At 53.9% G+C, this 26,315-nt stretch overlaps 2 protein-coding genes across 6 annotated transcripts in view; both read right to left on the reverse strand.

Moving 5' to 3' along the window:
* WWC1 (WW and C2 domain containing 1) overlaps positions 1 to 4,912 on the reverse strand; it is a 125,487-nt gene extending 120,575 nt beyond the window's left edge. For both annotated transcript variants that reach the window (XR_014795019.1, XM_084884013.1), the window contains exon 1: positions 4,256 to 4,912. Coding sequence is in view for 1 of the 2 variants with exons in the window: in XM_084884013.1 (XP_084740139.1) it covers positions 4,256 to 4,374 (119 nt within the window). In the remaining variant the exon portion in view is untranslated. The remainder of the gene's footprint in view (positions 1 to 4,255) is intronic.
* Positions 4,913 to 22,773: 17,861 nt separating this feature from the next.
* TENM2 (teneurin transmembrane protein 2) overlaps positions 22,774 to 26,315 on the reverse strand; it is a gene marked incomplete at its 5' end in the record, with an annotated part of 1,050,472 nt that continues 1,046,930 nt past the window's right edge. For all 4 annotated transcript variants that reach the window (XM_084884006.1, XM_084884004.1, XM_084884005.1 and 1 more), the window contains one exon: positions 22,774 to 25,009. In XM_084884006.1, the coding sequence (XP_084740132.1) occupies positions 24,248 to 25,009 (762 nt within the window). In that variant the 3' untranslated portion in view covers positions 22,774 to 24,247. The remainder of the gene's footprint in view (positions 25,010 to 26,315) is intronic.

Genomic DNA, 26,315 nt, shown 5'->3' on the forward strand with positions numbered 1-26,315 from the left:
AATCACCTGGAGTTGTTAAAATACAGATTCCTGAATCCCAACTAAGAAGTGCTAAACTTGCCGGGACCGGTTTGGCTCAGTGGATAGAGCGTTAGCCTGAGGACTGAAAGGTCCCGGGTTCGATTCCGGTCAAGGGCATGTACCTTGGTTGCGGGCACATACCCAGTGGGGGGTGCCCAGGAGGCAGCTGGTCGGTGTTTCTCTCTCATCGACGTTTCAAACTCTCTGTCCCTCTCAATTCCTCTCTGTGTAAAATCAATAAAAAATATATTAAAAAAAAAAAAAAGAAGTGCTAAACTAGAATTTTGGGGAACATATAGGTAAAATTGTATACTAAGACAGAGCACTAAATTAAGTACTGGTCTAGACCAGTGTTTCCCAACCTTCTCTCATGATGAGAATCACCTGGTGGAGTTGTTAAAACACAGATTCCTGAATCCCAACTAAGAAGTGCTAAACTAGAATTTTTGAGAACATATAGGTAAAATTGCATACCTAACTTAGTGCTCTGTATATAAAATCTGTCTTAGAGCACTAGTTAAGTATACAATTTTACCTATATGTTCCCCAAAATTCTAGTTTAGCACTTCTTAGTTGGGATTCAGGAATCTGTGTTTTAACAACTCCACCAGGTGATTCTCATCATGAGAGAAGTTTGGGAAACACTGGTCTAGACCAGCGTTTTTCAACCGCTGTTCCGCGGCACACTAGTGTGCCGCGAGATGTTGCCTGGTGTGCCGTAGGTGCAGACAAGACAAGAATTTTATAATTTTTCACTATTTTGTTTACTTAATATTTCATAATAAAGTAATTATAAAATACTTTCTTTGTGTTTATTTGATTCCTATTCAAGAGAATTACTTTATATATAGTCAATATAGGCACAGAGTTAAATTTTTTAACATTTTCTAATGGTGGTGTGCCTCGTGATTTTTTTCATGAAACAAGTGTGCCTTTGCCCAAAAAAGGTTGAAAAACACTGGTCTAGACCATCTCATCAACCCTGTTCTCTCACAGATGCAGCACCTGCACCTGAGGCCACGCAGGCAGGACCAGCAGACAGCAAGCCCCACCCGGGCGTGCGGGAATTTGTGCAGGAAGGAAATTCAGGGGAGCCCGGAACAGATGCCCTCTGCCCAGCTCTTTCCCCAAACCTCCAAAGTTAGATTCCTCAGAGACCCCAAGGTTTCCTCAGGTCTCCTCGCACCCCGAGCTCAGGGGCCCCACGCCAGCCCAGTGCAAGTGCGGGTGCATGACCAGGAGGCACAAAACCAGGGACGTGCACAGTGAAGAAGCGAGGGACTCCACTGGGCACCAATATGCTTTTCATTCCTCTCCACTGCTCGCCAGTCCGCCTAAAGATAAAGGCTGCGCGGGCCCACAGCCACAGGATGAGCCAGAGTATAATGGCAGTGGGGTTTTACTCCTCCACTGTATTGTTAAGGATCCTTTCTGTTTATGGCAATAGATATTCCTAGTTTCCCACTGGGAAAGTGGCTTAAAAAGTTTTCAACTCGAGTTCCTTGAAAGTCAAGTATTAAGTAAGAGCACAGATATACACAGCAAAATACACTGAGAGGCCAGATTATTGTGGATTCAGAGATCATAATAATCTGGCCACTCAGTGTGTGTGTGTGTGTGTGTGTGTGTGTGTGTGTGTATTAGAGGCCCGGTGAATGAATTCGTGCATGGGTGGGGTCTGGCCAGCCTGGCCAGGGGGAGGGGACATGGGCAGTTGGCTGGCCTGCCTGCTGGTCAAACTCCTGGTCCAGGGGACAATTTGCATATTAGCCCTTTATTATATAGGATATACAATGAGTGGCCAGATTATTATGCCTTCAGAGATCATCATCATCTGGCCACTCAGTGTATAGTGAAGGTGCTCCACTTAGTACTACAATCTGGGAAATCATGCTCTAGCCAAGTCAGGTTTTCTCGGAAGCAATACTGCTTGCCCTCTTCCAAGGGTAAAGAATGACTGGTGTTCGAGAAGCTTCCTACAGCTGCACTATCCTCTCAGAGACCCCCGAACAGACCCCCGACGGGCGACCCAAAGTGAGAGAGCAGCACCAGCAGCTGTTCACCTCTGACATCCAACCGCTAACAGCACACCTGCCAGGACCTAAACTGGGGAAGGACACAGCTCGAAATTGTCTCTCTTCCAGGAGCAGAACAAGGGGCTGCCCCCCGGGGGTTAGGGAAGGAAAGTTTGAAGGTTAAAAGCTCTGAGCTGGTAAAGAACTTGGCAGATGAGGCCCAGGCAGCGTGGCTCAGTGGTTGAGGGGTTGACCTATGAGCCATGGGGTCACGGTTCGATTCCCAGTCAGGGCACATGCCCGGGTTGTGGGCTTGTCCACTGTGGTGCTCTCTCCTCATTGATGTTTCTATATCACTCTCCTTTCCTCTCTGAAATCAATAATATTTAAAAAGAACTTGGCACATGGGAGTACCAGAAACATCAAAACAAGCTACTCACACCCCTGGGCCTCCAATTTTATCCTACGTTTGAAAATGCGAGTCGGACTCTGATCTTCCATATCCTTTCCAACTTTTAAGAGATCCACTATTACTGCTTCCCTTCCTAGCAAACCATTCGTCTGACAAATAGGGAAACTGAGGCCCAGAGGTTAAAGCAGCCCAAGGAATGCTCTCTAGCATTAATATTTTCTCTCGCAGATTATGGTAAATGAGGCGTTCAGCGTGGCACTGAGCATAGAGCAACCCGATAAGTATTGAATGAGTGAACTTACTTGCTCACAGGCACCCCTGAGAATCTGAACTCACACCTCCTGAACACTTTTTCTTTCTTTTCATCCTCACCTTGTTACACACCCACCCGAGCTTTCTGGACATCCAACCTAACCCAGCCAGATGAAGGGTCCAAAACATTTACCTGCATTGCTGTAGGGACAACTGTGCCCAAGGTCACAGCGACCAGGTGAAAAGGCCACATTCCTAGGACACTCTGGCCCAGGACCGATGAGCAAAGGACAACTAAGTCGTCCCAGAAGGTGGCCCTCCCTCCCCGCACCACATCCACAGGAAGGGGGTGCTTGTGTGCAAAGAAATGCCAAACACCCCAGCCTGCACAGCCCGGTGGTTGAGTGCTGACCTATGAACCAGGAGGTCACGATTCCGATCGATTCCAGTCAGGGGATGGCAGGCTCAATCCCCAGGGTGAGGTGTGTAGGAGGCAGCCGATCACTGATTCTCATCACTGATGATTCTATCTCTCTCTCCCTCTCCTTTCTTTGAAATCAATAAAAATACATTTAAAAGAAAAGAAATCCCAAACAGTGGAAACTGGGAGAAAGTGGAAGCTAACAGCCACACCAGGCATCTCTGACTCCCCCTGCCTCAGCAAAAAAATAAAAAAATAAAAATAAAATAAATTAAATAAATTAAATCCTGTGCTACAGCCGGCGTGGTGGCCACCAAGGTCAGGACGCGCAGGTGCAGGGCGGAGGAGCCCGGTGTGTGTCGTCCGTCCCCCCCCCCCCCCCCCCCCCGAGGAAGGACGGGAGGAGGAAGAATGATGGGCAGGGCTTTGCCGGAGGCCTCTCGCCCCCACCTACATGCCAACAGCTCCCGAGTCGCTGTGGATTCCTGGAGAACCAGTCTCCCGAGCAGCCCTCCCCTGCTCCATCCTTCCCTTCCCTTCCCTTCCCTTCCCACTCCGGCCTCCAGGCCACCGGAGGCTCCGCGCTCTTTGCGGAACCTCAGAGGCACCTGTCAAAACCCCACTCCGTCCAGCAGCCTGCCTTCCCGGCGCCCGGGTCTGTCCTTCCTCCGGGTGTCTCCCACCGAACCCTGAGGCCCTCCCCCCAAACCCCCTGCAACCAGATGCCCCCCAGACCCCCTCCCGCCCCCTCCCCGCGCCGGGGAAAGCCTCGGCGGGAAGCCCCAGCATCGCTCAGCTCCCCCCTCCCCGCCCGCCTTCTGCTCCCACAGGGGCGGGGGCGGGGCTGGCGCTGGAGGTCCGAACTCTGGGCAGGTGCGGGCCGGGGCCTAAGTCCTCCATCTGGGGACGGCGGAGGGGCCGCCTGGGCCAACTCGCCGCGGCCCCCTCCTCCCTGCAGCTCCCGGGGGCAGGAGCGGCGCTCCAGGAGGGCAAGAGGGGGAAGGGAGGGGGCAAAGAAAGATCAAGAGGTTGGCCGAGCCACCCCGCCCTGCGGCCAGTCCCCCAAGGCACAGTCGGCGCGGGTGGAGGGTGGAGGGTGGAGGGTGCGGACCCCTCCCCTCCCCCGGGTCCTACCTGTCCCGCGGGTCGATCCAGCTGGTGGTGCGGCTCGTGTGGTCTATGTAGTAGACCTTGCCGTCGAAGTCGCGCGCCTCCTCCCAGCCCTCCGGCAAGGGCAGCTCGGGCCGGGGCATCTTCCCAAGAGCAGTCCGCGCTCCCCCATGCAGCTCCGGGCCGCCGCCGCTGGGGCCCCGGCTCAGCGCCTCCGGCCGGCTCTGCTACCCGGCGCGGGCGGCCGCCGAGGCACCATAATCGGGGGCGGGGGGTGGCGGTGGCGGGGGTGCCCGCGGCTCGGGGGCCCTAGCGGGGGCCGGTCGGGGTGGCGCGGCAGCCCATGCGGCCCTGTGGCCCCGCGGCCCCAGCCCGCCGCCGGCCTCTCAGGCTGCCATGTGCGCCCGCGGCGGCGCGGGGCGGTGCGGCCCGGGTGCGCGCCCGGCCGGCGGGGCTGAGCGAGCCGAGCGCGGCCGCCGCTGCCTCCCTCCCTCCCTCCGCCGCCGCCGCCCGAGCGCCCGAGCGCCGTCCTCCGCCCGCGGCCGCTCGGCGATCGCTCTGCCGGCGCCCGGAGCCTCCGCCAGGTGCGGCGGGCGGTGCAGGTAGCCGCGGCCCCGGAAACGGGAGGCGGAGCGCCGGGCGCCGGGTGCCAGGTCCCCTCCCCGCGCCCGGCGCCGCGAGGGGCGGGTCCTCGGGCCCGAGACGCGCCCCCTCGTGGGACAGCCCGGACCGCCCCTGCGCCGCCCGGGTCTGCAAAGGGAGCCCTCCGCTTACCTGGTCCCAAGCGCAGATGGGAGCCCCGGCTGGCTGTGCGAGACCCGCTCTGCCTCCTACTTTCCAGGCGCCCCTGGCTCTCCCCGCCGCGCGCAGCCCGGCTCTGGGCACAGGTGGCCCGGCATCTGACAACTCCCCGCGTCCCCGTTCATGCAGAGCCCGGAGCAGGCAAGAAGTGGTTAAGTAGAAACACTCTTGCAAATCGGGGAACAGAAGTTTCACAGGAGCTCTGAGCCCTCCCCCCAGCACACACGCCATCTGTCTCCCTCTTATTCCATTCTTCTTTCTCCCCGTGTGGTTTCTTCCATCCCCCAGCCTCCCCAGCCCCAGTGTTTGCAAATGTAGCGGGCGTGGTGGCCACCTCCTCGGGGCCCCTCCCCCGAGAGGATTTCCAGAGGGTGTCAGGGTGAGCACGCTGTAAAAATAATCATCGCGAGGTTGCTGTTGTTGAGCTAAATTGAGCGCAGAGCCGTCCCAGGCTGTGGGCCAGCAGCTTCGCATGCGTTCTCTTCTTTGCTACCTTGAGGTATGTTACATATTTGGTGGGAACGGGGATTTTGAAAAGAAGAAAGAACACACACACAAAATGTTCATCTTGAAGAAAAATTAGACATTTTAAAAGCAGACCCAGTGTTTCTTGAGAAATGAAAAATAATGTCATTTAATACAAAAAAAGACGGTAGCATGATTGGTGGAGGGCTGCCTTGCCTGTGTTTCCTGAATGTGTATAACTCAATCTTTGCCCTGGACACGTGTCCGGAAGCTGGACGGAGGGAGGGATGAAGCCCAGGGCTTCTGTGGATCCTCTTGCTGAGTCCCCCAGACTTCCCGAGACGCCAGCATCTTGTGTTGTGTGGGCCCAGGAGTGCTGAACCAGAGAGGAAATCCCAGGTTTGTGGTCTCAACCGAGAAGACCCACCCACCATGGCATTCCTTGCCTCCAAAGGCCTTCCGCAAAGTCAGTTACTTCCCTGAGGCCACACCTATGGACTCAACTCAACATTTGCCCTTTCTTCCCTCCCTCCCTCCCTCCACAGAGGCCACGCATAAAAATCCGGACACGGGGACCTCACACTGGCCACCAGCAAACAAAAGTAGGAGTTCCCCATCTTTTCATGGGGGATTTTCTACACTTCCTCTGCCGGACCATGACCTCGCTATATAAAAACCTCCCACTAGTGATGAGAAGCAACTCCAAAGGAAAGCCAACTAAGTGCTTCACACACGTGAGCTAAATTAATCCTCACAGCAACCCCCTGGAGCTGGGAATGCTACTTATTATGCCCATTCTACTGATGAAAACACTGAGGTTCTGAAATGCTGTCCTATTGGCTAGAGCACTCGGGTTCTGACTAGAGCACTCAGGTTCTAACTTGAACCTATACTTCCTCTTTCTTTTTCTTTTTCAATTATGGCAGGACCTCGAATACTGCCATATGGTTCAGTGACATTTTGCTACATTGAGGCAGTAGCCACTTAACTCTCAGCATAGTGGTTTCATGATTCATTGTTCCGTTTAAAATCCTAGAACCTATGGACGATGTTGAATGAGGACTGACAATCTGAAGCTCCTGGATCTGAAATATTGTAGGTGGTGGTGAATGCTGGTCTCTGTGGAAGCTTGCTTCATGATTTTTTTTTGGGTGAGAAACAGTCTGGTTGGGTCCCAAACCCACCCTATGTTCTAGCCCAATGGTCGGCAAATTCATTAGTCAACAGAGCCAAATAGCAACAGGACAACGATTGCAATTTCTTTGGAGAGCCACATTTTTTAAACTTAAACTTCTTCTAATGCCACTTCTTCAACCTAGACTCGCCCAGGCTGTGGTATTTTGTGGAAGAGCCACACTCAAGGGGCCAGAGAGCCGCATGTGCCTTGAGTTTGTAGATCACGGTTCTAGCCCTTGGACCTTGCGTAACTTGGCTCAACCCAAGTCTTGGTCTTAGGTCAGGAAAACATCGTAATAATCCTGACCCAGCAAGCCTGTTGAAAGAGCCAAAGGAGGAGAGAGATGCAGAGGGCTGGCATCACAGTGAGCCATCATCCCAGGGCCATGGCGGGTCTTCTCTGCTGAGGAGCTGAGGCCGCAAACATGGGGTTCCCTCCCTTGTTCTGCACGCCTGCACCCACACAACACAAGATGCTGGTATTTTCGGAGTGCCGGTACCTGCTATACTGAGCATGCCCCAATGAGACGTGACATGATGAAGCATTGTCTTTTCCCAACACATGATGCCCTTCCAGCTCCCCTTCCTGAGATGTGTGTATGGCTGCTTGTGACCGTCCTCCAAATGACTGGTTTTGTTTTTGCCTCGTTTTGCAATCAAGCCTCCTTGCTGTTTGCCTCACCCGGTGGAAGGAAAACACCTTCTAGACCGCCCAATTCAACCTTCTCCCCAGCCCAGGAGCCCTGGCCTTTCCCACATGGCCTGTCCCTTTGGACCTGTAGGCCTGAGCTGGGGAGCAGGCAAGCAAAACCAGAGCAGGAACTGCCTCCTTGAAGCCTCTCTCTGTGGACCCATCCTTCTTCCCTCCATCCCCGACCCCACCCCCCAACACAAGGATCCCAGGTTATGTTCCTTCCAGGAGCGGTGAGCAGGGTGAGGCAATAAAACAGATGACTGCCTGCCCCATGTGATGGCGGTGAATCATCCCCAGGCATTCTTCAAAGCTGAGGACAAACGTGAAAGGGATTAAAGGGAAAACCGGCTGTGCCACGTGACGGTGTGACGTGGAAGTTCCTCTCCAGGTGACTGAGCCGCAGGAATCCCAAGGACAGGCCGGCAGCCCGGCCCCTCCCGCTTCCTTCCCGGGCGCTGTCTGGCCGCTCCGAGCCCAGCCGGAGAATACGGCACAAGTGACCCCAGGCCAAGGCTTTCTGCATTTGCATCCGAATCCTGGTGGCCCACAGGAGACACCTGTGCCCGGGACAGGCCATCTTGTTTTTGAAAGAAAAAAAAAAAAAAAAAAAAAGACACCCACTTTCATCCTCTCCCCCGTGGCCACAGAGAAGAAGAAAGACCAGTTTCGCCAAGAGCGGTTTGGCTCAATGGATAGAGCATCGGCCTGCGGACTGGAGGGTCCCAGGTTCGATTCCGGTCAGGGGCATGTGCCTTGGTTGCAGGCGAGTCCCCAGTGGGGGGTGTGCGGGAGGCAGCTGGTCGATGTTTCTCTCTCATCCATGTTTCTAACTCTCTATCCCTCTCTCTTCCTCTCTGTGAAAAATCAATAAAATACATTAAAAAAAGAAAGAAAGACCAGTTTCCACACGTGTGTTTCAGAGACTCGCGGCGGGTCAGGGTAACATATTTCACCAAGATGGGGAGGAGGAGAAACGAAGCTTTCAGAAGGAACAGGCATGTCGGCAGCCGTTTCCTGCTAGCTGCTGTTTGCTTCCAGAGCGTGGAGGCTGAGGGAACCTCTGCTGAGGATTTCCCTGATGCCGAGACTTCACCCCGCACATCTGAGCAGCACACACGGTGATGTCTCTGTGCCTGAGCTGACGATGCCCCCTTTCTTTAGTCCTGTGTTAGCTGAAGTTCGTGATTGAGCACATGCTTTGATTTTTTGTTTGTTTTTTTCAGGGTTGGGAAAACATGTTCTAAGCCAGGGGAAATGAGGGTAGCAGAAACCTTGACAAGAGAAATGGTTTCTTATTTATCTCTGGGCCCTTAGTGCTTAATCCAGTGCTTGAAAATAAAGCGAAATTAGTCTAGTATTGCCTACTTAGTTTACAAATAGGGAGGTGTGTTTCTTTCCTTTTTTTTAAAAAATACGTTTTATTGATTTTAGAGAGAGAGGAGGGGAGAGGGAGAGAGAAATATCAATTGGCTGCCTCCTAGAGATTGAACCTGAAACCCAGGCTTGTGCTCTGACCAGGAATCGAACTGGTGACCTCTCGGTGCATAGGACGACACTCAGCCAACTGAGCCATACTGGCCAGGATGGGAGTGTCTATGACTCGTGACACCTTACCCTGGTTCTTATTCACCCCATTTTACAGGCGCATAAACGGAGACTCGGAGAAGTGACTTTCCTATGGGCACATCCTAAATAATAGAGCCAAGATGCCAACTCGGTTCCCAGTGGGTTTTACTGGCGAATTCACAGAAGTGTGGCCTCTACCAGGCCAACAAGGGAGGGACTTCGGTTGGAAGAGGGTGGAAGAGCAGCCAGGATTGGAGTGGTTGGAGGCAGGAGGGCATATGCTGAGGTCATAGAGGCCCAGAATGGGGCAGAGTGAAGTGGGCGTTCTGAGTTCTAAACTGAAGATGGATCAACCTGGGTTTGAACTCCACCGGGGGCCGCAGCTGGACTCAGCAGGCCGGGAATTCAATGGGCCGAGCGGCCGCCATGGGAGGTGGGAGGGCATTTTGCCCCGGTGCTGCCTGCCTCCTCTCCCCATTTCTCCTCTTTGCCTGTTCATTCATTAAATGAACTGGACTTCTGGACACGATATCGCGGGGCTGAGAGGGAGGGTTTCCACTCTCCCGTCCAAGAGTCCACTGGGACTGAGGACCGCGAGCTGTGTCTTTCACCAACGAGGAAATGAATTATGCACAGCAGCAGGAGGAGGAGATGAAATCTCAGTTTCAAGGGGGGAGGGAGGGTGGAGAGGAGAAAGACGTGTGAGCCAAGGGAGGGAGTCCCTGCTGAGCTCTCCTCTTCTCCCACACGAGCCTCAGCGGAGGAGCCCTGGTGGGAGCGGGGGCGGCGGCTGAGAGAAGCCTCTCTGGGGTATTTATAGCGCTTTATAACGCTCGCATCGCCATGGTACCCAGGCACTTGCATCAAACTCCAGCCCAACTGCTAGAGACCGGTGGGAGGAAAGCTCTTTACCTGTCCACTGCGCCTGGCTTGGCCCCTCGTGCTAAGAATGCTAAAGGAGCAATCGGAGTGAATTCCACCAGGCACCGAGGAGAAGGCTGGGGCTGAAGCCCACATAACAGGGTGGCTGGGTGGAGCAGTGGGAAACACTTGGGGCGGGGGGGAGGGGGTTTCCATGTGTGAAACTTGGCTCTGCATCTTGGACCATGTGTGACTTTGGGCGTAAGACAGCACCTCTTTGAGCCTCAGTTTGCTGATCTGTCAAATGGAGCAATAATACCCACCTTCCTGTTAATGAATGACAATTAAGAGTGGCGGTGTATCCCTAACCGGTTTGGCTCAGTGGATAGAGCGTCGGCCTGTGGACTGAAGGGTCCCAGGTTGGATTCCGGTCAAGAGCATGTACCTTGGTTGCTAACTCTCTATCGCTCTCCCTTCCTCTCTCTAAACATAAATAAATAAATAAATAAATAAATAAATAAATAAATAAATAAATAAATAAATTAAATATATTAAAAAACAAAACAAAACATCAATGATGAGAGAGAATCATTGATCAGCTGCCTCCTGCACGCCACCTACTGGTGATTGAACCTGCAACCGGAGCATGTGCCCTTGACCGGAATCGAAGCCGGAACCCTTCAGTCTGCAGGCTGACGCTCAATCCACTGAGCCAAACCGGCCAGGTCGCTTACTCTGTCCTTAGATTTCAGAAGTTGATGTGTCTTGGCATGGATTGCTTAGGTTTATTTGGTATGGGGTTCTCAGCTTCTTGAACCTGCACTTTGATGGTTCCTGTCAAATTGGAGCATTTTCAGTCATTATTTCCGAGTCCTTTTACTGTCCCACCCTCTTCCTCCTCTATGGCCGGGACTCCCTCAGGCCCCTGGGGCTCTGTCCATTTATTTTCACTTTATTTATTTTGAAGATGTTTAGAATAGATTTTTGGAGAGAGGGGAAGGGAGAGGGAGAGAGACACATTGATGTGAGAGTGAAACATGGATGGGTTGCCTCCTGAGCACCCCCTGGACAGACATTCACTGCTCAGTCGGAGCCAACAGCACTCAGGGTGTCTCTGCTGGAATCCTCTCCTCCCCCTCCGATCTCTCCTATCCTGGTCCTCCCCGCCCCATCTTCCTATTTCCATCTGTGCTCTTTGCACTTACCTACGCAGGAGCCTGCGGGCTCTCCCATCATCCATCTCTTCCTGCTTTTTGACCCAAGCCCTACCTAGCTCAGGCCTTTTTGTCAAATTCTTATAATTTTAATGGTCTTAATTGATCTCATAGCTTGTATTCTCACCAATCTTTACCCCTCCGTTATACCTCCCAATCTTTCTAAAGCAAGTGTCTAAAGATGCATTCCTCAGGGTCAAAATAAAAAAACCGTCTGGGCCCTGGCCAAAGTGGCTCATTTGTTTGAAGCATCATCCCATTCACCAAAAAGGTTTCAGGTTCGATTCCCGGGCAGGGCATACCCCTAGGTTGTGGGCTTGATTCCCACTTGGGGCATTCATGGGAGGCAACTAATTAATCTTTCTCTCTATCTTCCCTTGTCTCTCTCTCTAAAATCAACAAAAGCATACCCTCAAGTGAGGATTAAAAAAAAAGCTTTAAAAATGGTCTGGGAGCAAGTAATCTGGGAAATGTTGGCTTCCCTAAAGGAGAGAGACTTCCATGCGGTGGGACTTCCTCAGAGCCCTGAGTGTACCTGCAGCCACAGGGAGTGGCCAGGCAGACAATATGGAATACAAAAGGCCCACACGTCTTTGACTAAAGAACCAGATAAATACTCTCAGCTCTGCAGGCCATATGGTCTCTGTGGAAACTACTCACCCCTTTCATTGTAGCTGAAAGCAGCCTTTCCCATCTGTAAACTCAAGGGCGTGGCTGTGCGCCAAGAAACCTTTATTTACAAAACAGACCCCTGGCCCCAGGCTTTAGCTTACCTGCCCCTCTGCTGAGGTCATCAGCGGAATGACAGAGGCCTGGGTGTCATGCTGGAGGCCTTGCATGTACGTTCTACCTATACGAGCCTTGGATTCTATTTCCAAAACATGTCTGCTTTTCTACCTCCCGCACTGGCTTCGATGGAGGCCTTTAGCGCCCGCACCTGCGCAGCCTCCCACCGGGGCTTCCTCGCCCCATCATTTGCTACAGGCCCCGGGATACCTGTTGCCCCCCTCAGTGGCACTTCACTGGGGTTGGGGTAAGTCCTTACCATGTGATGGAAGGCCCAGTGAGGGGCTGGCCTGCACCACCTTCCTGTGGTGACTTTCTGATTCCTCCCCTCAGGGCGCATTTGAGCTTGTGAATGTGGTTTGCTAATGTTTGATTCTCCTCACCTCTGGCCTCTTAAGAACACTCCTCCACACCTGGTGGCCAGTGTGGCTCAGCAGTTGAGCAGCGACCCAGGAACCAAGAGGTCACTGGTTCGATTCCTGGTCAGGGCACATGCCCGGGTTGTGGGCTCAATCCCCAGTGGGAAATATCGAGTGACGATCCATGATGTTCCTCTCTTACCGATGTTTCTATCCCTCTATCTCACTTCCTTCCTTTCTGTCTAAAAAAATCAATTAAAAAAAAAAAGAACATGCCTCCTCTCCTGGCCAGTGTAGCTCAATTGGTTGGGCATTGTCCCATGCACCAAGAAGTCTGATTTCTGGTCAGGGCATATGTGGGTTGCAAGCTTGAACCCTAGTAGGGGGTGTGCAGGAGAGAGCTGATAATTGTTTCTCTCTCATTAATGTTTCTCTCTCTCTCTCTCTCTTTCTCCCTCCCTCTCTCTCTCTCTCTCTCTCTCTCTCTCTCTCTCTCTCTCTCTCTCTCTCCCCCCTTGACACCACCTCTTAATCCTTTCCCTCCTGTAGGGAGCAGATGGCATTCATCTGTTGGAACAATTAGGAGCCCAGATGCCCCTCCAAGAAACAGCTCTCCCACTTGAGGTGAGGAATGAGGATTATGCAGCATCACAGGGTTCTGCATGGGAAGATTTTCCTTTCAGTTTTCATCTAACGTGTCTTTCTCTAAGCCTCTGTTGTCTTTCTTTACTGTGTGGTGCATGAGTGGATCCTGAGTTACAACAAAAAAGCTACCAAGAACATTCCGGGACAACTGGGGAAACGTGACTGCCATGCCCCGCAGGCAGCACCACCGCGTCGGTGTGGAGCAGGGGTCTTCAAACTATGGCCCGCGGGCCACATGCGGCCCACAGAGGAGTCTGATCCGGCCCTCCAGGTTTTTTGGGCAGTGAGCGCAGCCGAGGTGTTACAGTAGGAATTAGTAGTTCATATAGTCCGGCCCTCCAGCTCTCTGAGGGACTGTGATCTGGCCCCCACTTTAAAAAGTTTGAGGACCCCTGGTGTGGAGGATCAGCGTGTCCCCGTCCCGGAGGCGATCCCTCCGGTTCTTGGGAGCTACAAGCATCCTGATGTCCACATACTTCCAAATGGCGCAGTCACTACTGGGGCTTTTCAGAAGCAGGGTGGGGCGGGACAGAACTCAAATGTGGCACAAAGGTGACCAATGGTTTGGCTCAGTGGATAGAGCCTCGGCCTGCAGGCTGAAGAGTCCCAGGTTCGATTCCGGTCAAGGGCAAGTACCTAGGTTGCGGGCACTCGATATTTCTCTTTCATTGAAGTTTCTAACTCTCTATCCCTCTCCCTTCCTTTCTCTAAAAATCAATAAAATATATATTTTTAACAAAAGGTGAACAACTGGTCCATGGTAATGAGAAGGGTATGCATGTCATATTTCTTTTTCTTTTTTTTCTTTCTTTCTTTTTTTTTTTTAATGTTTCTATTGATTTCAAAGGAAAAGAAGAGGGAGAGAGAGAAATATCAACGATGAGAAAGAATCATTGATCTGCTGCCTCCTGCACATGCCCAACTGGGGATTGAGCCCCACAACCCAGGCATGTGGCCTGACTGGGAATTAAACTGTGACCTCCTGGTTCATAGGTTGATGCCCAACCACTGAGCCACGCCAGCCAGGCCCATATTTTATATTTCATTCAACACTCATCTCTGGGAGCATGGTTTCTATGGTGGAACACACACGCTTCCATCAATGCTGCCTGCACTTCAGCAGCTGCTGGTGCCTGAGGCCTCACGGCATTGCTTAGAGTGCTCTCCTGACTTCCATCCTCTGAGCTTCTGATGTTGGGCTCGGAGCAGCTTTATCACCGAGAAGCCCAGCACACACCCGTCTCTTTCTGGATGAGCCATATGCCTGAGCCCCAAAGGTGTCCCATAGAGCTTAACATGTGAATAGCAGAGGTACAGAAAACACAGTCCAAAAAGACGGGCGAGAAACCTGCCTAGCATATTTCAAATCTGGGGAAAGGAAGATGGATGTGGGTATGACTTTGGGTCACAACTGTGGCCTGGTCCAGAGTTTGGACTCTCTCTGGTCCACCCATCCAGACAGCTCCCTGATGTCCCTGCAGGAGCTCAGCTGCGGTGGCTTGCAGTCCCTCCGATGTCCACCCATGGTCCCGCCTCCGGACCGAAATCTCCTGGGAGGTGCCTGCGTGGAATTGAGGGGGACCCGTGGCCCTTCCCTGATCTCAGTCTCCTGGGGTCTGAGGTGGCACTTCCTGCAACCAGAACTCATTCCAGCCTCAATAAACATATCTAACCCTGTAGATCCAGACCCAGACTTGCCTGACATTCAAACCCAGGCTGCAGAGTGGCCGGTATAACATCACTTCCCTCCCTGCAAAGGAAATAGTGAAGATTGCACCTGCGCATGAGAGCTTGCACCTGAGGGCTTGGTCAAGCTCTAGGTCCATCTGAACGGAGGTTGGTATCGCTGGCATTCTAGGGCATGAGGACCGGGAGCCCTTCTCTCTGGAGCCCTCCTCTCCGCGGTGCCCACGCTCAGCTCCAGAGCTGAGAGAGACGGATGTCCAATCAGCAAGTTAACAAGTAACGTGGCTCCCCCTTCCCGCCCTCCCCGGAGGGGCAAGGTTCAGAGGTGTGCCTTCGGCGTGCTAGACTGGGCATGGGAATTCTCGGGGCAGGTGGGAGGCAAATCCCATCCCAGGGGCACAGTCCACGGCCTGGGTTTGTGCAGCAGAGCCCTCCCGCGGGCAGGGGGGCAGGAACTCCCTGCTCCAGGTGGTGGCGTGGTCTCCATCTGGGAGGCATCCCCCGGGGAAGCGTGAGCGGGGCTCACATCACAAATGGAGCTCCGCAGCCAGAAAGATGGAAAACAGTGAGCCCAGTGAGGCCTCGAGGGGTGAAGGAAGGTGCTCTGTGAGCTCCGGGGGTGGGGGTGGGGGTGCAGAATGCAGAGGCTGGTGACCGGGCTGCAGGCTGGCTCTTGAGCTTCCTCCCTTGCAGTGCCCTGGGCCCACCCCTCGCCATCCCTAGTGGAGCTCCAGGACGTGGGATGCGGGCGTGTGTTCTGGATGCAGGTGTTTTGTGCCTGGAGCAGGGAGGGGTGTGCGTCTGCACGCTCAGACTGCTCTCTGGGCAGCCGCCAGCAGAGCAGGTGGCTCTTGCCACAGAAGTACCGTGTGTTGCTAAGCCCAACACGCAGGGGACATTCTTTAGTCTCCCCTTCAACAGGGATGCTGCTTGGAATACAAACATCAGCGAGCACGCGCGCACACAACACACACACACACACACACACACACACACACACACACTCGTCATGCTTCTCTTCCTAGTCCCCCACTCCACATATACTGCTTAACCCTCCCCAGCCCCACGCGCTGTGCTGGCCTTCTTCCAAGGACACCCCTGCCTCGCTCTCTGCGGCCTGCGTCTCCCAGGCCCGGTAAAGAGCTCGCGGGGTGGTTGTTGGCCTCCCGAGCAGGGTCTCTGCACCATCTCCGGCCTCAGTTGCCCTGTGCATGGTCCCCTTTTCCAGGGGCTGGGTAGTGGGGGGGGGGGGGGTTCTCAGCTGAGTTCCTGGGACAAGACTCTGGGCTGTCCTTAGAGCCTGTGTCAGGGACACCACCTTAGGGGGTGGAGGTGGCGGACGCAGGAGGGGACGTTGGCTGGGACGGTCTCAGGAGACCTCCCTGCCCGCCCAGGAACTGGGACCACTTCAGAAGTCACTCATGCAGGCGAGCAGCAGGCTCTGTGCGCCTGTGTCTGTGGCCCAGTGGCTGGGTGTGGCTTCCCCTGGGAGCCGTGTGACCTGGCTTGGGCAGCATATTTCCACGGGGTAGACATCCCTGCTATGGCTGAGAACACCAGGGTGAGGGCTTAGCACAGGATAGGACAGGACAGGACAGGACAGGAGGGAGGAGATGGGACATTGCCCTCTCATCTCAGGCCCTAGCCTCCTCCCCCCAAGCCCAAGGGGAAGGCCCTGAGCCTCCTCACCGTTGTCATTTCTCATGTGGGTTGCTCTGACACTCACTGTCACACACTGTGGGCTGCCCCCACTGGACAGATGGCAGCCGCTCTGTCCTCAGACGCTCAGTGTCTCTGCCTGGAGGTCTGGGGCAGAGGGGGGTCTGGAGGGCGGGTGGAGAGCAGTCAGTTCTCATGAACTGGGGTAGTTCTTGGGTGGTGGGCCCTGGAAGAGGGGCAGAATCGGGGTGGGCACCCCAGTACTGCTGAATGCCTCCTTAGGGGGTGAGCTGTGTAACTTTGTACAGGCCTCTCACTTCCGAGGGCTGGGGTCTGGGTGGGTTGGGGGAAGCGAGGGAGGAGCAGGGGCTCTCAACTGAGGGAACCCTCCCTCCCCAGAGGACATTCGGTGAAGTCTGGAGCCACTGTAGGTGTCCCCGCCAGGCAGGCAGGCAGGCAGGCAGGCATCTGGGTGAAGGGGGGGAGGGGAGAGGCTCTGTGAACTCTCGCTTCTCAATCTATTTAGCTGCCTATCACCTTCCCCACACCGGCCTGCCGCGCCCAGATTTTTACGGGAAAGGCTGCCACCTAGTGGCCCAACTGAAAACTTACCATTTACCAAGAGAACGCCAAGGCTGGGGAAGCAGGGAGCTTTGGGAATAGATGGAAGTCAGTCTCTGGGAAGAGATCCCGCCTAGAGCTGGCTTTTCAAGGGCTGCCTCACACCCAGAGTGCCAGTTCTGGGCCTTGGAGGGAGGGTTCGGGCTGCCCAGGAGCCTCAGGGGCTTGGGTGTAGGCACCGTAGGCCAGAAGCTTGTTGGGAAGTCCTGACTCAGGCCCCCCGAGGACCCCTGAAGGTAAGCCTCAGCTAGACTTTTTGTTGTTGTTGCTAATCCTCATCCGAGGATATTTTTCTTTTCTTCTTTAAAAAATATTATTTTTATTGATTCCAGAGAGGAACGGGGGAGGGAGAGAGAGATAGAAACATCAATGATGAGAGAGAATCATTGATCAGCTGCCTCCTGAAATCCTCACACTGAGGATGGAGCCCACAATCTGGAAACGTGCCCTGACTGGGAATCAAACCGTGTTTTCCTTGTTCATAGGTCAACGCTCTAAGCCACGCCAGCTGGGCCTGAGGATATTTTCCCATTGATTTTTAGAGAAAGTGGAAGGGAGGGGGAGAGTTAAAGTGAGAGAAACATCAATATGAGAGAGTCACATGGACTGTATGCCTCCTGCACACACCCTGACCGGGGCCAGGGATTGAGCTTACAACTGAGGTACATGCCCTTGACCAGATCAAACCTGGGGCCCTTCAGTCTGCCGGCCGACACTCTATCCACTGAGCAAACCAGCTAGTGCTCAGCCAGACTTCTTTTAAAAAAATATATTTTATTGACTTCAGAGAGGAAGGGAGAGAGGGAGGGAGGGAGAGAGAGAGGGAGGGAGAGAGAGAGAGAGAGAAACATCAATGATGAGAGAATCATTGATCAGCTGCCTCCTGCACATCTCACACTGGGGACTGAACCTGCAACTCAGACATGTGCTCTGACCGGGAATCGAACCCTGACCTCCTGGTTCATAAGTCGATGCTCAACCACAGAGCCACACCGGCCGGGCTCAGCTAGACTTCTTAAACCCTCTCCTAAAAGCTCCTCTTCTCCCAGGTGCGGCGGGGAAGAAGCAGCTTTGGCACAACGAGGCTTACCCTGAAGAGAGCCCCCAGATCCTGCCCTGGGTGATCCAGGCCGTACAGACACTGTCCCCACCCCGTCCCACACTGGCCCTGTGTGAGGCGCTCCCCCTCTGCCCTCCCACCTCGGCAGCCTCCCAGCTCTGTGTTTGCTAACCCCGGCTCCTCCCTCCCCCTTTGCCAATCAAAGGACTTGCCAGTTGGATTTCTCCGCAGTTAGGAGAACCTTTAGGCTCCGCGTGGCCGGCAGGAGAATGTCCAGCGTCGGGGCCTGGTTTCATTCCTGCCTCGTCCTCTTTGCCCGGCCTGTCTGAGGTCACGTGCCTCCGGGGTGGGGTGCAGTCCAGCACACGCAGGCCACCTGGGAGGCTCGGGCCCGCCGGTGCCCAGGCCACACCTGTGGACATTCTCATCTAATTGCCCGGGACCTGGAGGTCGTGGCCGAGTATAGGAAGCTCCCAGGTGTTTCTCATAGGCCACCAGGGACCTCTTGCACAGCCATTGCTCTGCGTGTCTCCCTCCTGCCACACCCGCTCCCCTCTGGGCCCCTGGTGCCCTCCCCACCCCTACCTGGGGTTCTCCCACCCAGAGCCCCTCACTGCAGTGCTCGGGAGAGACCTCTGGCCTCTCCTCTGGGCTCAGCATCTCTTCTGTGCCAGTGTTTAGCCTACTGATTGGCTTGTGAGCTTGTTTCATACTTTAGACCAGTGGTCGGTAAACTCATGAGTACGCAGAGCCAAATAGCAACAGGACAACGATTGAAATGTCTTTTGAGAGCCACATTTTTAAAACTTAAACTTCTTCTAATGCCACTTCTTCAAAACAGACTCACCCAGGCCGTAGTATTTTGTGGAAGAGCCACAATCAAGGGGCCCAAGAGCCGCATGTGGCTCGCGAGCTGCAGTTTGCCGACCACGGCTTTAGATGGAGAGCTTTTGGACCATGTTTTACTTACCTGTGCATCCCCTGATTCTGACAGTGCCTGGGACAACGTTGGGCTTGGGGACTGTGCCCCCACGGGTGTCCTGCTCAGATGCCAGTCTTCATGGTACTGAGACACCCAACCCTCCAAAGTCACCCCTTCGGAGAGGTCCTGAGGCCATGAGCAAGGGCCTCACGCTGAGAGTGCCTGGTCACCTCCCTGGGGCGGTATCTGGGGTGGCAGCCTCCCCACACCCTGGATGAAAATGCCCGCCCCGTGATGAACAGGCCATGCCTCAGTTTCCATGTTTAGAACATCTGCAAAGATCCTATATAATAAAACCCCAATATGCAAATTGACCAAACAGCAGAACGACCAGTCGCTATGACGCACACTGACCACCAGGGGGCAGACGGTCAATGCAGGAGCTACCCCCAGGTGGTCAGTGTGCTCCCACGGCAGCACTAAGGAGGAGCGAGCCTGGCTTCTGGCTGAGCCGGGCTCAGGGCTGGCAAGCACAGTGGGGGTGGGGAGAGAGCCTCTCCTGCCCGCCCTCCCTGCAGCACTAAGGACCCCTCGGGGGATGTCTGACTGCCAGCGAGTGGACATCCTGAGGGGTCCCAGACTACAAGAGGGCGCAGGCCGGGCTGAGGAGAACACCACCCCACTTAAGTTTATGATAGTCATACACCAGACCTCTAGTGTAATAATAATAAAACCCAGCATGGGGGGAAAAAAAAGACAAGTGTAAAACTTTAGACAATAAAAAACAAACAAAAAACAAAAAAGGAATAAAGCACTAATTCATACAAAAAAAAAAAAAAAAAATCGCACCACGTCTGAGTACTTACCTGTGCCAACGATAGAGGCAGTGTTTCATTTGACCATCCCAGCAGCTCTGTCTGCCAGGCCTCCCCGGGGGAAACTGAGGCTCGCGGATGCTGCGTTGTGTGCAGACTGCTTGGCCTCGCCAGCATCGTCTTCTCCCCGGCCTGGGCTCAGAGTCTGGCTCCATTTTCTAGTCTCTCGTGGAGGCACTGGGGTTCCAGTACCCACAACCCTACGGAGTGTGCGCGGGGCGGGGGGGCGGGGGGAAGAGATGTGCGCCTTTCCCAGGTGGGGCCATTAGAAATCATTACACATGTGACCTTGCGTCTCTTTCCCATCAACCCCAGCAGGATGGAGAGGACATCCAAGATCCAGAGGGCCACCGAGAAGGAGGCCAAGCCACCAATGGGAGGAGCTGGGATCTTGGGCAACTGAGCACAGTAACCAAGTCCCATCGCTGACCCGCCGAAGGCCACAGATGAACGAGGGTTCAATTGGTTGTCTGTTAACGTTGGGTCTGTCTTGCAAAGCGGCTGCTGCTACTTAGCCTAATGGATACACTGGGACCTGCCCAGGTCCCCCTGTTCAGAGAGTCAAGTGACAGCCTGTTCCCAGGTGGGCTGCCATCCAAGGGCACCTGTCCCCTGTCTTGTTCCCTGTGCCACCTTCTAGAATTCTATGTCAGTGTGCAAATACTCCTGGAAGCGGCCAGACATTCCCTCCGGGGCTCACCCACAGATCACTCAGACATGGTTGGCTCAGGAGAGGGTTTCAGGTTCCAGTAAAATCTGGGTGACACCTAAACCGGTTTGGCTCAGTGGATAGAGCGTTGGCCTGCGGACTGAAAGGCCCCAGGTTCGATTCCGATCAAGGGCATGTACCTTGGTTGCGGGCACATCCCAAGCGGGAGGTGTGCAAGAGGCAGCTGATCAATGATTTTCTCTCATCGATGTTTCTAACTCTATCCCTCTCTCTTCCTCTCTGTAAAAAATCAATAAAATATATTTAAAAAAAAAAATCCGGGCGACATGATCCTGTGCCAGCCTCGCTAGGTGTCCAGCCCTCTCGGTCTTCCTGCCTGAACGTGGGGCTCGGCCGGCTGCCCCCCTGGCTTCTTGCCTGAGATCAGCTCCCTGCCTCGCTGGGCCCCATAGCTGCATGTACCCCCGGGAGACAGGACACGGCTGTCAGTGCCCCCTGTAGCTTCTACGAAACCAGGACTCGATCTGGAGGCTGTTCTGTGGGGTCACGCCCACGTGGTCCTGATGCCCGCCAGGTTGAACAAGGCGGCTGGGCCCGAGCACACGGAGCAGCTGTTTCCTGCCTCCCTCCGGCTTCTTCCCTGAAGGATAACGGCCCGAACCCTCCACAGTTGGGTACAGGGTTTGCGTGTGCTTCCACAGAGGAAGTCTCTGGAACAGGCCCAGGCCCGGGTTTGCGGGGCCTGTTGGTGATGCTGACAGGGCGCATAAGCCTCTCTCCCCCTTTCCTTCCACCCGAAACACCCGCCTGGCGAGATGGCCGGGAGGCAGCATGACTTAGGGGCTCGGGGTGAGAGACTGCCCTGAAAAGGTGTTTAAAAAAAAAATATTTTATTGATTTTTTAAAATAAAAAATCAGAGAGGAAGGGAGAGGCATAGAGAGTTAGAAACATCGATCAACTGCCTCCTGCCTCCCCCCCCCCCCGCCCCCACTAGATATGTCCCTGCAACCGAGGCACATGCCCTTGACTGGAACCGAACCCAGGATCCTTCAGTCCGCAGGCCGACGCTCTATCCACTGAGCCAAACCGATTAGGGCCCTGGAGAGGTTTTGAAATCCACTTTGAACCTGATTCCACCACTTCCCAGCTAGGGGATGACTGGCCGGTTCCCTCACCTGCGCAGTGAAGGCTTTGCAATCTGTCCGCTAAGTTCACTCCCATTTCTTCCTCTGCCATCCAGAGGGCCTTCACCTGGGGTGAGTGGCCAGCAGCCTATTCCTTCCTCTCACCCAGATGACCAGGTGGCTCCCCTGCCTGTCCTCCCAGCACTAGAGCACTTGTTGGTGAAATGAAAATGGCTCCCTCTTGTGTTTCGTTTGAAAAAATGCAGCCTCCAATCTTTGTATCTTCTGTCCTGTGTCAACCTGCCCAGCCGACAGTCTCACCTCGGGCCCTTTGTATATGCCGCTGCCCGGTCGGTCTGGAACCCATGTCCTCCTCTTCCCCTGGCCACCTCCTACTTCACGTTCAGACCTCAGCAACTTGTGTGGCATTCCCAGGCTAGGTTACATCCCCAGTCACGTGCATCCCCAGCTCTATCAGGCTGTCCCTTTCGGCACGAACACCCCTGTCATTTCCTTCACTTCCTCGTGTCATTGTTTGACTGTTGTCTCTCTGCAACCCTCACCATGAGTTGCAAGAGGTGAGGACCCCTGTTTATGTGTATTCACCTCGTCTGTCTCCACAACGGAGCACGGGACCTGGGGCCTGGCCAGCTCAGTAGGATGATGGTGAGTGAATAAAAGGTGAGGATTAAGTGAAAGTACTGTGTGCAGGGCACTTAGCACTGCTCTCGGCACCTATAAATATTATCTCTGAATGATCATCTAACTAGGATTGGTGCACAAAAATTCATCTAAATCCTAAATCCTCAATCCTCTTCTTACTTGGGTTGTCCTAAGAGTGCACATTTGGAAGCAAATTGACCTAATCTGGAAGAAAATACAAACACATAGTACACCAAGCATGTCAAACTCAAAGGCTAACACGGGCCAAATAAATGAGGCAGGCAGCCCGTGGGCCACAAGTTAGACATGCTTCACACACACACACACACACACACACACACACACTCACACACAGAACCATATAAACACATGCATGTCTCCCAAAGTGTGAAGGTGTTCTCAGAGTTAGCAGGGAGAACCCTGACTTTCCAGGGGGCCTGCAGGGACCCATTTAGCCTGGGTGGGTCTGGGGGTCCTCACTTCCCGTGGGTCCCACCCAGGCTCTCTAGCCCACCTGTTTCATGAGGGGGCTGCAGGTGTAAGGAGAGACAGTCTAGAATGGAGAGCAGTTTGGGGGCGCTGAGATGCCTCCAGCAAAGGCCCCTCCAGAACCTCACCCTACCAGCGCGTCCCCCTTTCTCCAGCAGCTTTTCACCGTGTCCTCGCCTCAAAGCATTTCCACAGAAGACCAGTGTCCACAGGAGTTTTAGAGACTTTATTTATGTATAAACCATTTAAACACTTTGCCATAAATTATCTTTGCCTGTCCCTAGTCTTTGCTTAGCAGCAAATTAAAATTAATATAAAAACTCGATGAACAATTCATACATGTATATTACAAAAAAGTTCCTGTACCAAAGTTCTTATTAGACATTTTTTGTGTGTTTTTTTTAAAACTCATTTTTGTTTGTTGTTATTTTTTTTTTTTGATGGGTTTTCTTTTCTTTTTTTTTTTTTTAGTTTTTTTTTTTTTCTTTTCTTTTTTTCTCTCCTCGTGGTGACTGTCATGTGATTGTCTCAGTTTCTGGACCAAACAAACACACTAAGAATTTTAAATCGGAAACAGTGATTGTGCCTCGAGGCTCAGGTATGTACAGGGTGATCTGGAAGTGGTGCCCGTTAGCAAAAGAGTGTCACGATGCCACACCTCTACTGCAACTGATAACCCACGAACTACGGAATCTAGACGGACTACACCCTGTAACTGCGGATTACTGTCCACAATGGAATCTTCAAAGACAAAGGAGGATGAGATTCGTCTGTGGGGGCCAGAGCCGCCGTTCTGAATTCGAGGGTATGCTCTGCGCTCCCATAGGCTGGCTCAGGCCCCGCTGTGCCGGGGCCTGAGCGTTAAGAGCTGAACGGTAGGTATTGATTCGCTTTGACGTTGGATTAAGGAATCTCCTTTTTCTGCTCCCCCTCCCCCTCATGTTTTTATTTTATTTTTTTTTTTAAATTTTTCTTTAAAAAGTATTTCCAGTGCTCACTCTTTCACGTGTATGCCCCCCCCCCAGTCGCTACACACAAATCGCCCCCCAAGTCGTGTTTTAAATGCACCTGTATTGAAACGAAAAAACGCCGGTAAAGTAGCTTGTCCATCAAGCAGTCTGATGGGGTCTCCTCGGCCGGTGGTCCTGGGTCCGGGGATGCCATCTCGGCGTCGCTCACCTGTGAGTCAGTGAGGTAATAGCACGGGAGGCCTGCTCGCCTTCATCTCTTTGTTTCTCAGACGTGTGTTTGCTTTGCTTTTCCGTTTTATTGGCGTGTGTGTGTGTGTGTGTGTGTGTGTTCTCTTTTGTTCCTTTTGGACATTTCGTGTCTCTTTCCTGTGTAGACAGACCCAGAACAAGCGGGCCGTATGTTAGGGGAACTCGGAACGTTGTGTGTGTTCGTTCGCTCATCCATTCATTCGTTTGTTGTGTGTGTTGTTGTCGTTGGTTGTTTTCCTTTCTCTCGGAAATTGTCAGCCGGGCTTTAGTCTGCTTTGGGAGGTGGGACGTGTCGCTTGGCCAGCAGCATCGGGGCTCAAAAAATGTGAGCCTGCTTGCCACCGGTCCCCAAAGCAGCCCGGCCTCCGTCCCCCTGGTAGGTCTTCGTCTCCTTAGGAGAGGAGAGGACACTTACTCCCGCCCAGCCATCCGGACACGGGATGGCAGCCGGCGATCGTGTTACCTCTTTCCCATCTCGTTCTGTCTTAGGAACTGGATGTTGCTGCTACAGTCTGCCAGCTCCGGGTACTGCTCCACGGGGAGCACGTAGTAGCCCTCGTAGCCCTGCACGCGGCCCGCGCTCAGGAGCTGCTGCCGCTCGCCCTCAGTCCACAGGCGGCTGCCCTCGCGCCCGTCCCGGGCCCTCTGCTGCTCCTTGGCCCAGGCGGTGCCCAGGGCCCTCTGCCGGGCCTGGTCCAGCACGCGGGCCTTCTCTTCATCCAGGGTGTCGGGGGTGAGGCCGTAGCGGATGCTGAGCAGCAGCGTGTTGTACTGGAACTCGACGTTGGTGAACCTTCGAGTCCTGCCGTTGACCAGCAGTGTGGGCTGCGACACGGTCACGTTCACGCCGCTCTCCAGCACCTTGCGGCCGATGGTGGTGCCCAGCGTGAGCAGGTCGCCGTCGGCCGCGCCGATCTTCACGAAGTAGTGGGTGTCCTTGCCCTCGATGCTGTAGTGCATCTTGTCCAGGTAGTAGGCGTTGTTCAGCACGGACGCCACCTTGCGGCTGTCCTCGCTGGCGATGCTGGACACGCCCGTGCTCACCCGCCCTTCTTTGATGGCGAACATGACGCCCTTGCCGATGATGGGCGTGGTGGTGGCGAACCAGTGGCCGGCTTTCTCGCGGATGCTGGAGTGCAGCTTCTTCGTGATGACCTGCCCTTCTAGGGCCAGGAAGGCCTGGTTGTGCCTCTCCGTCGTCTGCTGGACCCCGGTGATGAGCTGCGGGCGGGAGAAAACACGAGAGCTGAGACGGTTGGCACGGGCCGGGAAGTTCGGCACAGAAGGGTCAGCAAGGGAAAAGCTTGGCCTCCCTGCAAGCCTGAGGCTTGCGTCTTTTTTTTTTTTTTTTTTTTTTTTTTAAATATATTTTATTGATTTTTTACAGAGAGGAAGGAAGGAAGGAAGAGAGACAGAGAGCCAGACACATCAATGAGAGAGAGTCATCAATCACCTCCCACCAGAGATGTGCCCACAACCAAGGCACATGCCCTTGACCGGAATCGAACCCGGGACCCCTCAGTCCACAGGCCGATGCTCCATCAACTGAGCCAAACCGGTTTTGGCGAGGCTTGCGTCTTTGATGACATGCACTGACTGTTCTGAAAACATGTTTTCTTTCTTTCTTTTCTTTCTTTTTTTTTTTTTTTTTAAAAATATAGTTTGAGTTTTTACAGAGAGGAAGAGAGAGGGATAGAAAGTTAGAAACATCGATCAGCTGCCTCCTGCACACCTCCTACTGGGGATATGCCCGCAACCAAGGTACATGCCCTTGACCGGAATCGAACCTAGGACCTTTCAGTCCGCAGGCTGTTGCTCTATCTACTGAGCCAAACCAGTTTCGGCCATATGTTTTTCTTGATTTCAGAGAGAGGAAGGGAGAGGGAGAGAGAACGGGAAACATCAACATCGATCAGCTTCCTCCTGCATGCCCCCTATTGGGGAACGAGTCCACAACCACGGCATGTGCCCTGACTGGGAATCAAACAGGTGACCTCCAGGTGCATAAGACAAAGCTCAACCAACTGAGCCACACTGGCCGGGCAAAGCTTACCTTTGGAGACTGGGACAGGATGGCGGTTCCAGGGCTAGGGGGGTGTGGCCTGACTGCTGGAACTGTTCCCCTAACTGAAACGATAGTATGGGGGTTTGCCACCTTGCTGGCATCCGCACCCAGGCCTGCCCACTCGCCTGGACTGTTCCTTGGAGGAGGAAGAGGGTGGCTGCATTCCGATGGCTTGGCAGCTGCCTTGCCCACTTCACACCCCGGAGTGTCCTGGCCTGAAGGGCGGGGGGTGTGTTTGAGCAGCTGGGAACCTGGCTGCTGTGACTGAGATTTTTTTTTGAGGCCAATGTCCTGGATATTCATGACCTTCCTTAGGTTAAGACCTTGCTACTCAAAGTAGGGCTGGGAGCAGGGAAACCTCTGGGCCCGCCCTGGTAGAAAAAAACACACAACAGAAATCTCAGACCTCACTCAGGAGCCACATTCTAACCAGACACCCTAGATCTGTGGTCAGCAAACTGC

Source organism: Pipistrellus hanaki (assembly GCF_964339955.1).
Source record: "Pipistrellus hanaki genome assembly, chromosome: 5".
Lineage (NCBI taxonomy): Eukaryota > Metazoa > Chordata > Mammalia > Chiroptera > Vespertilionidae > Pipistrellus > Pipistrellus hanaki.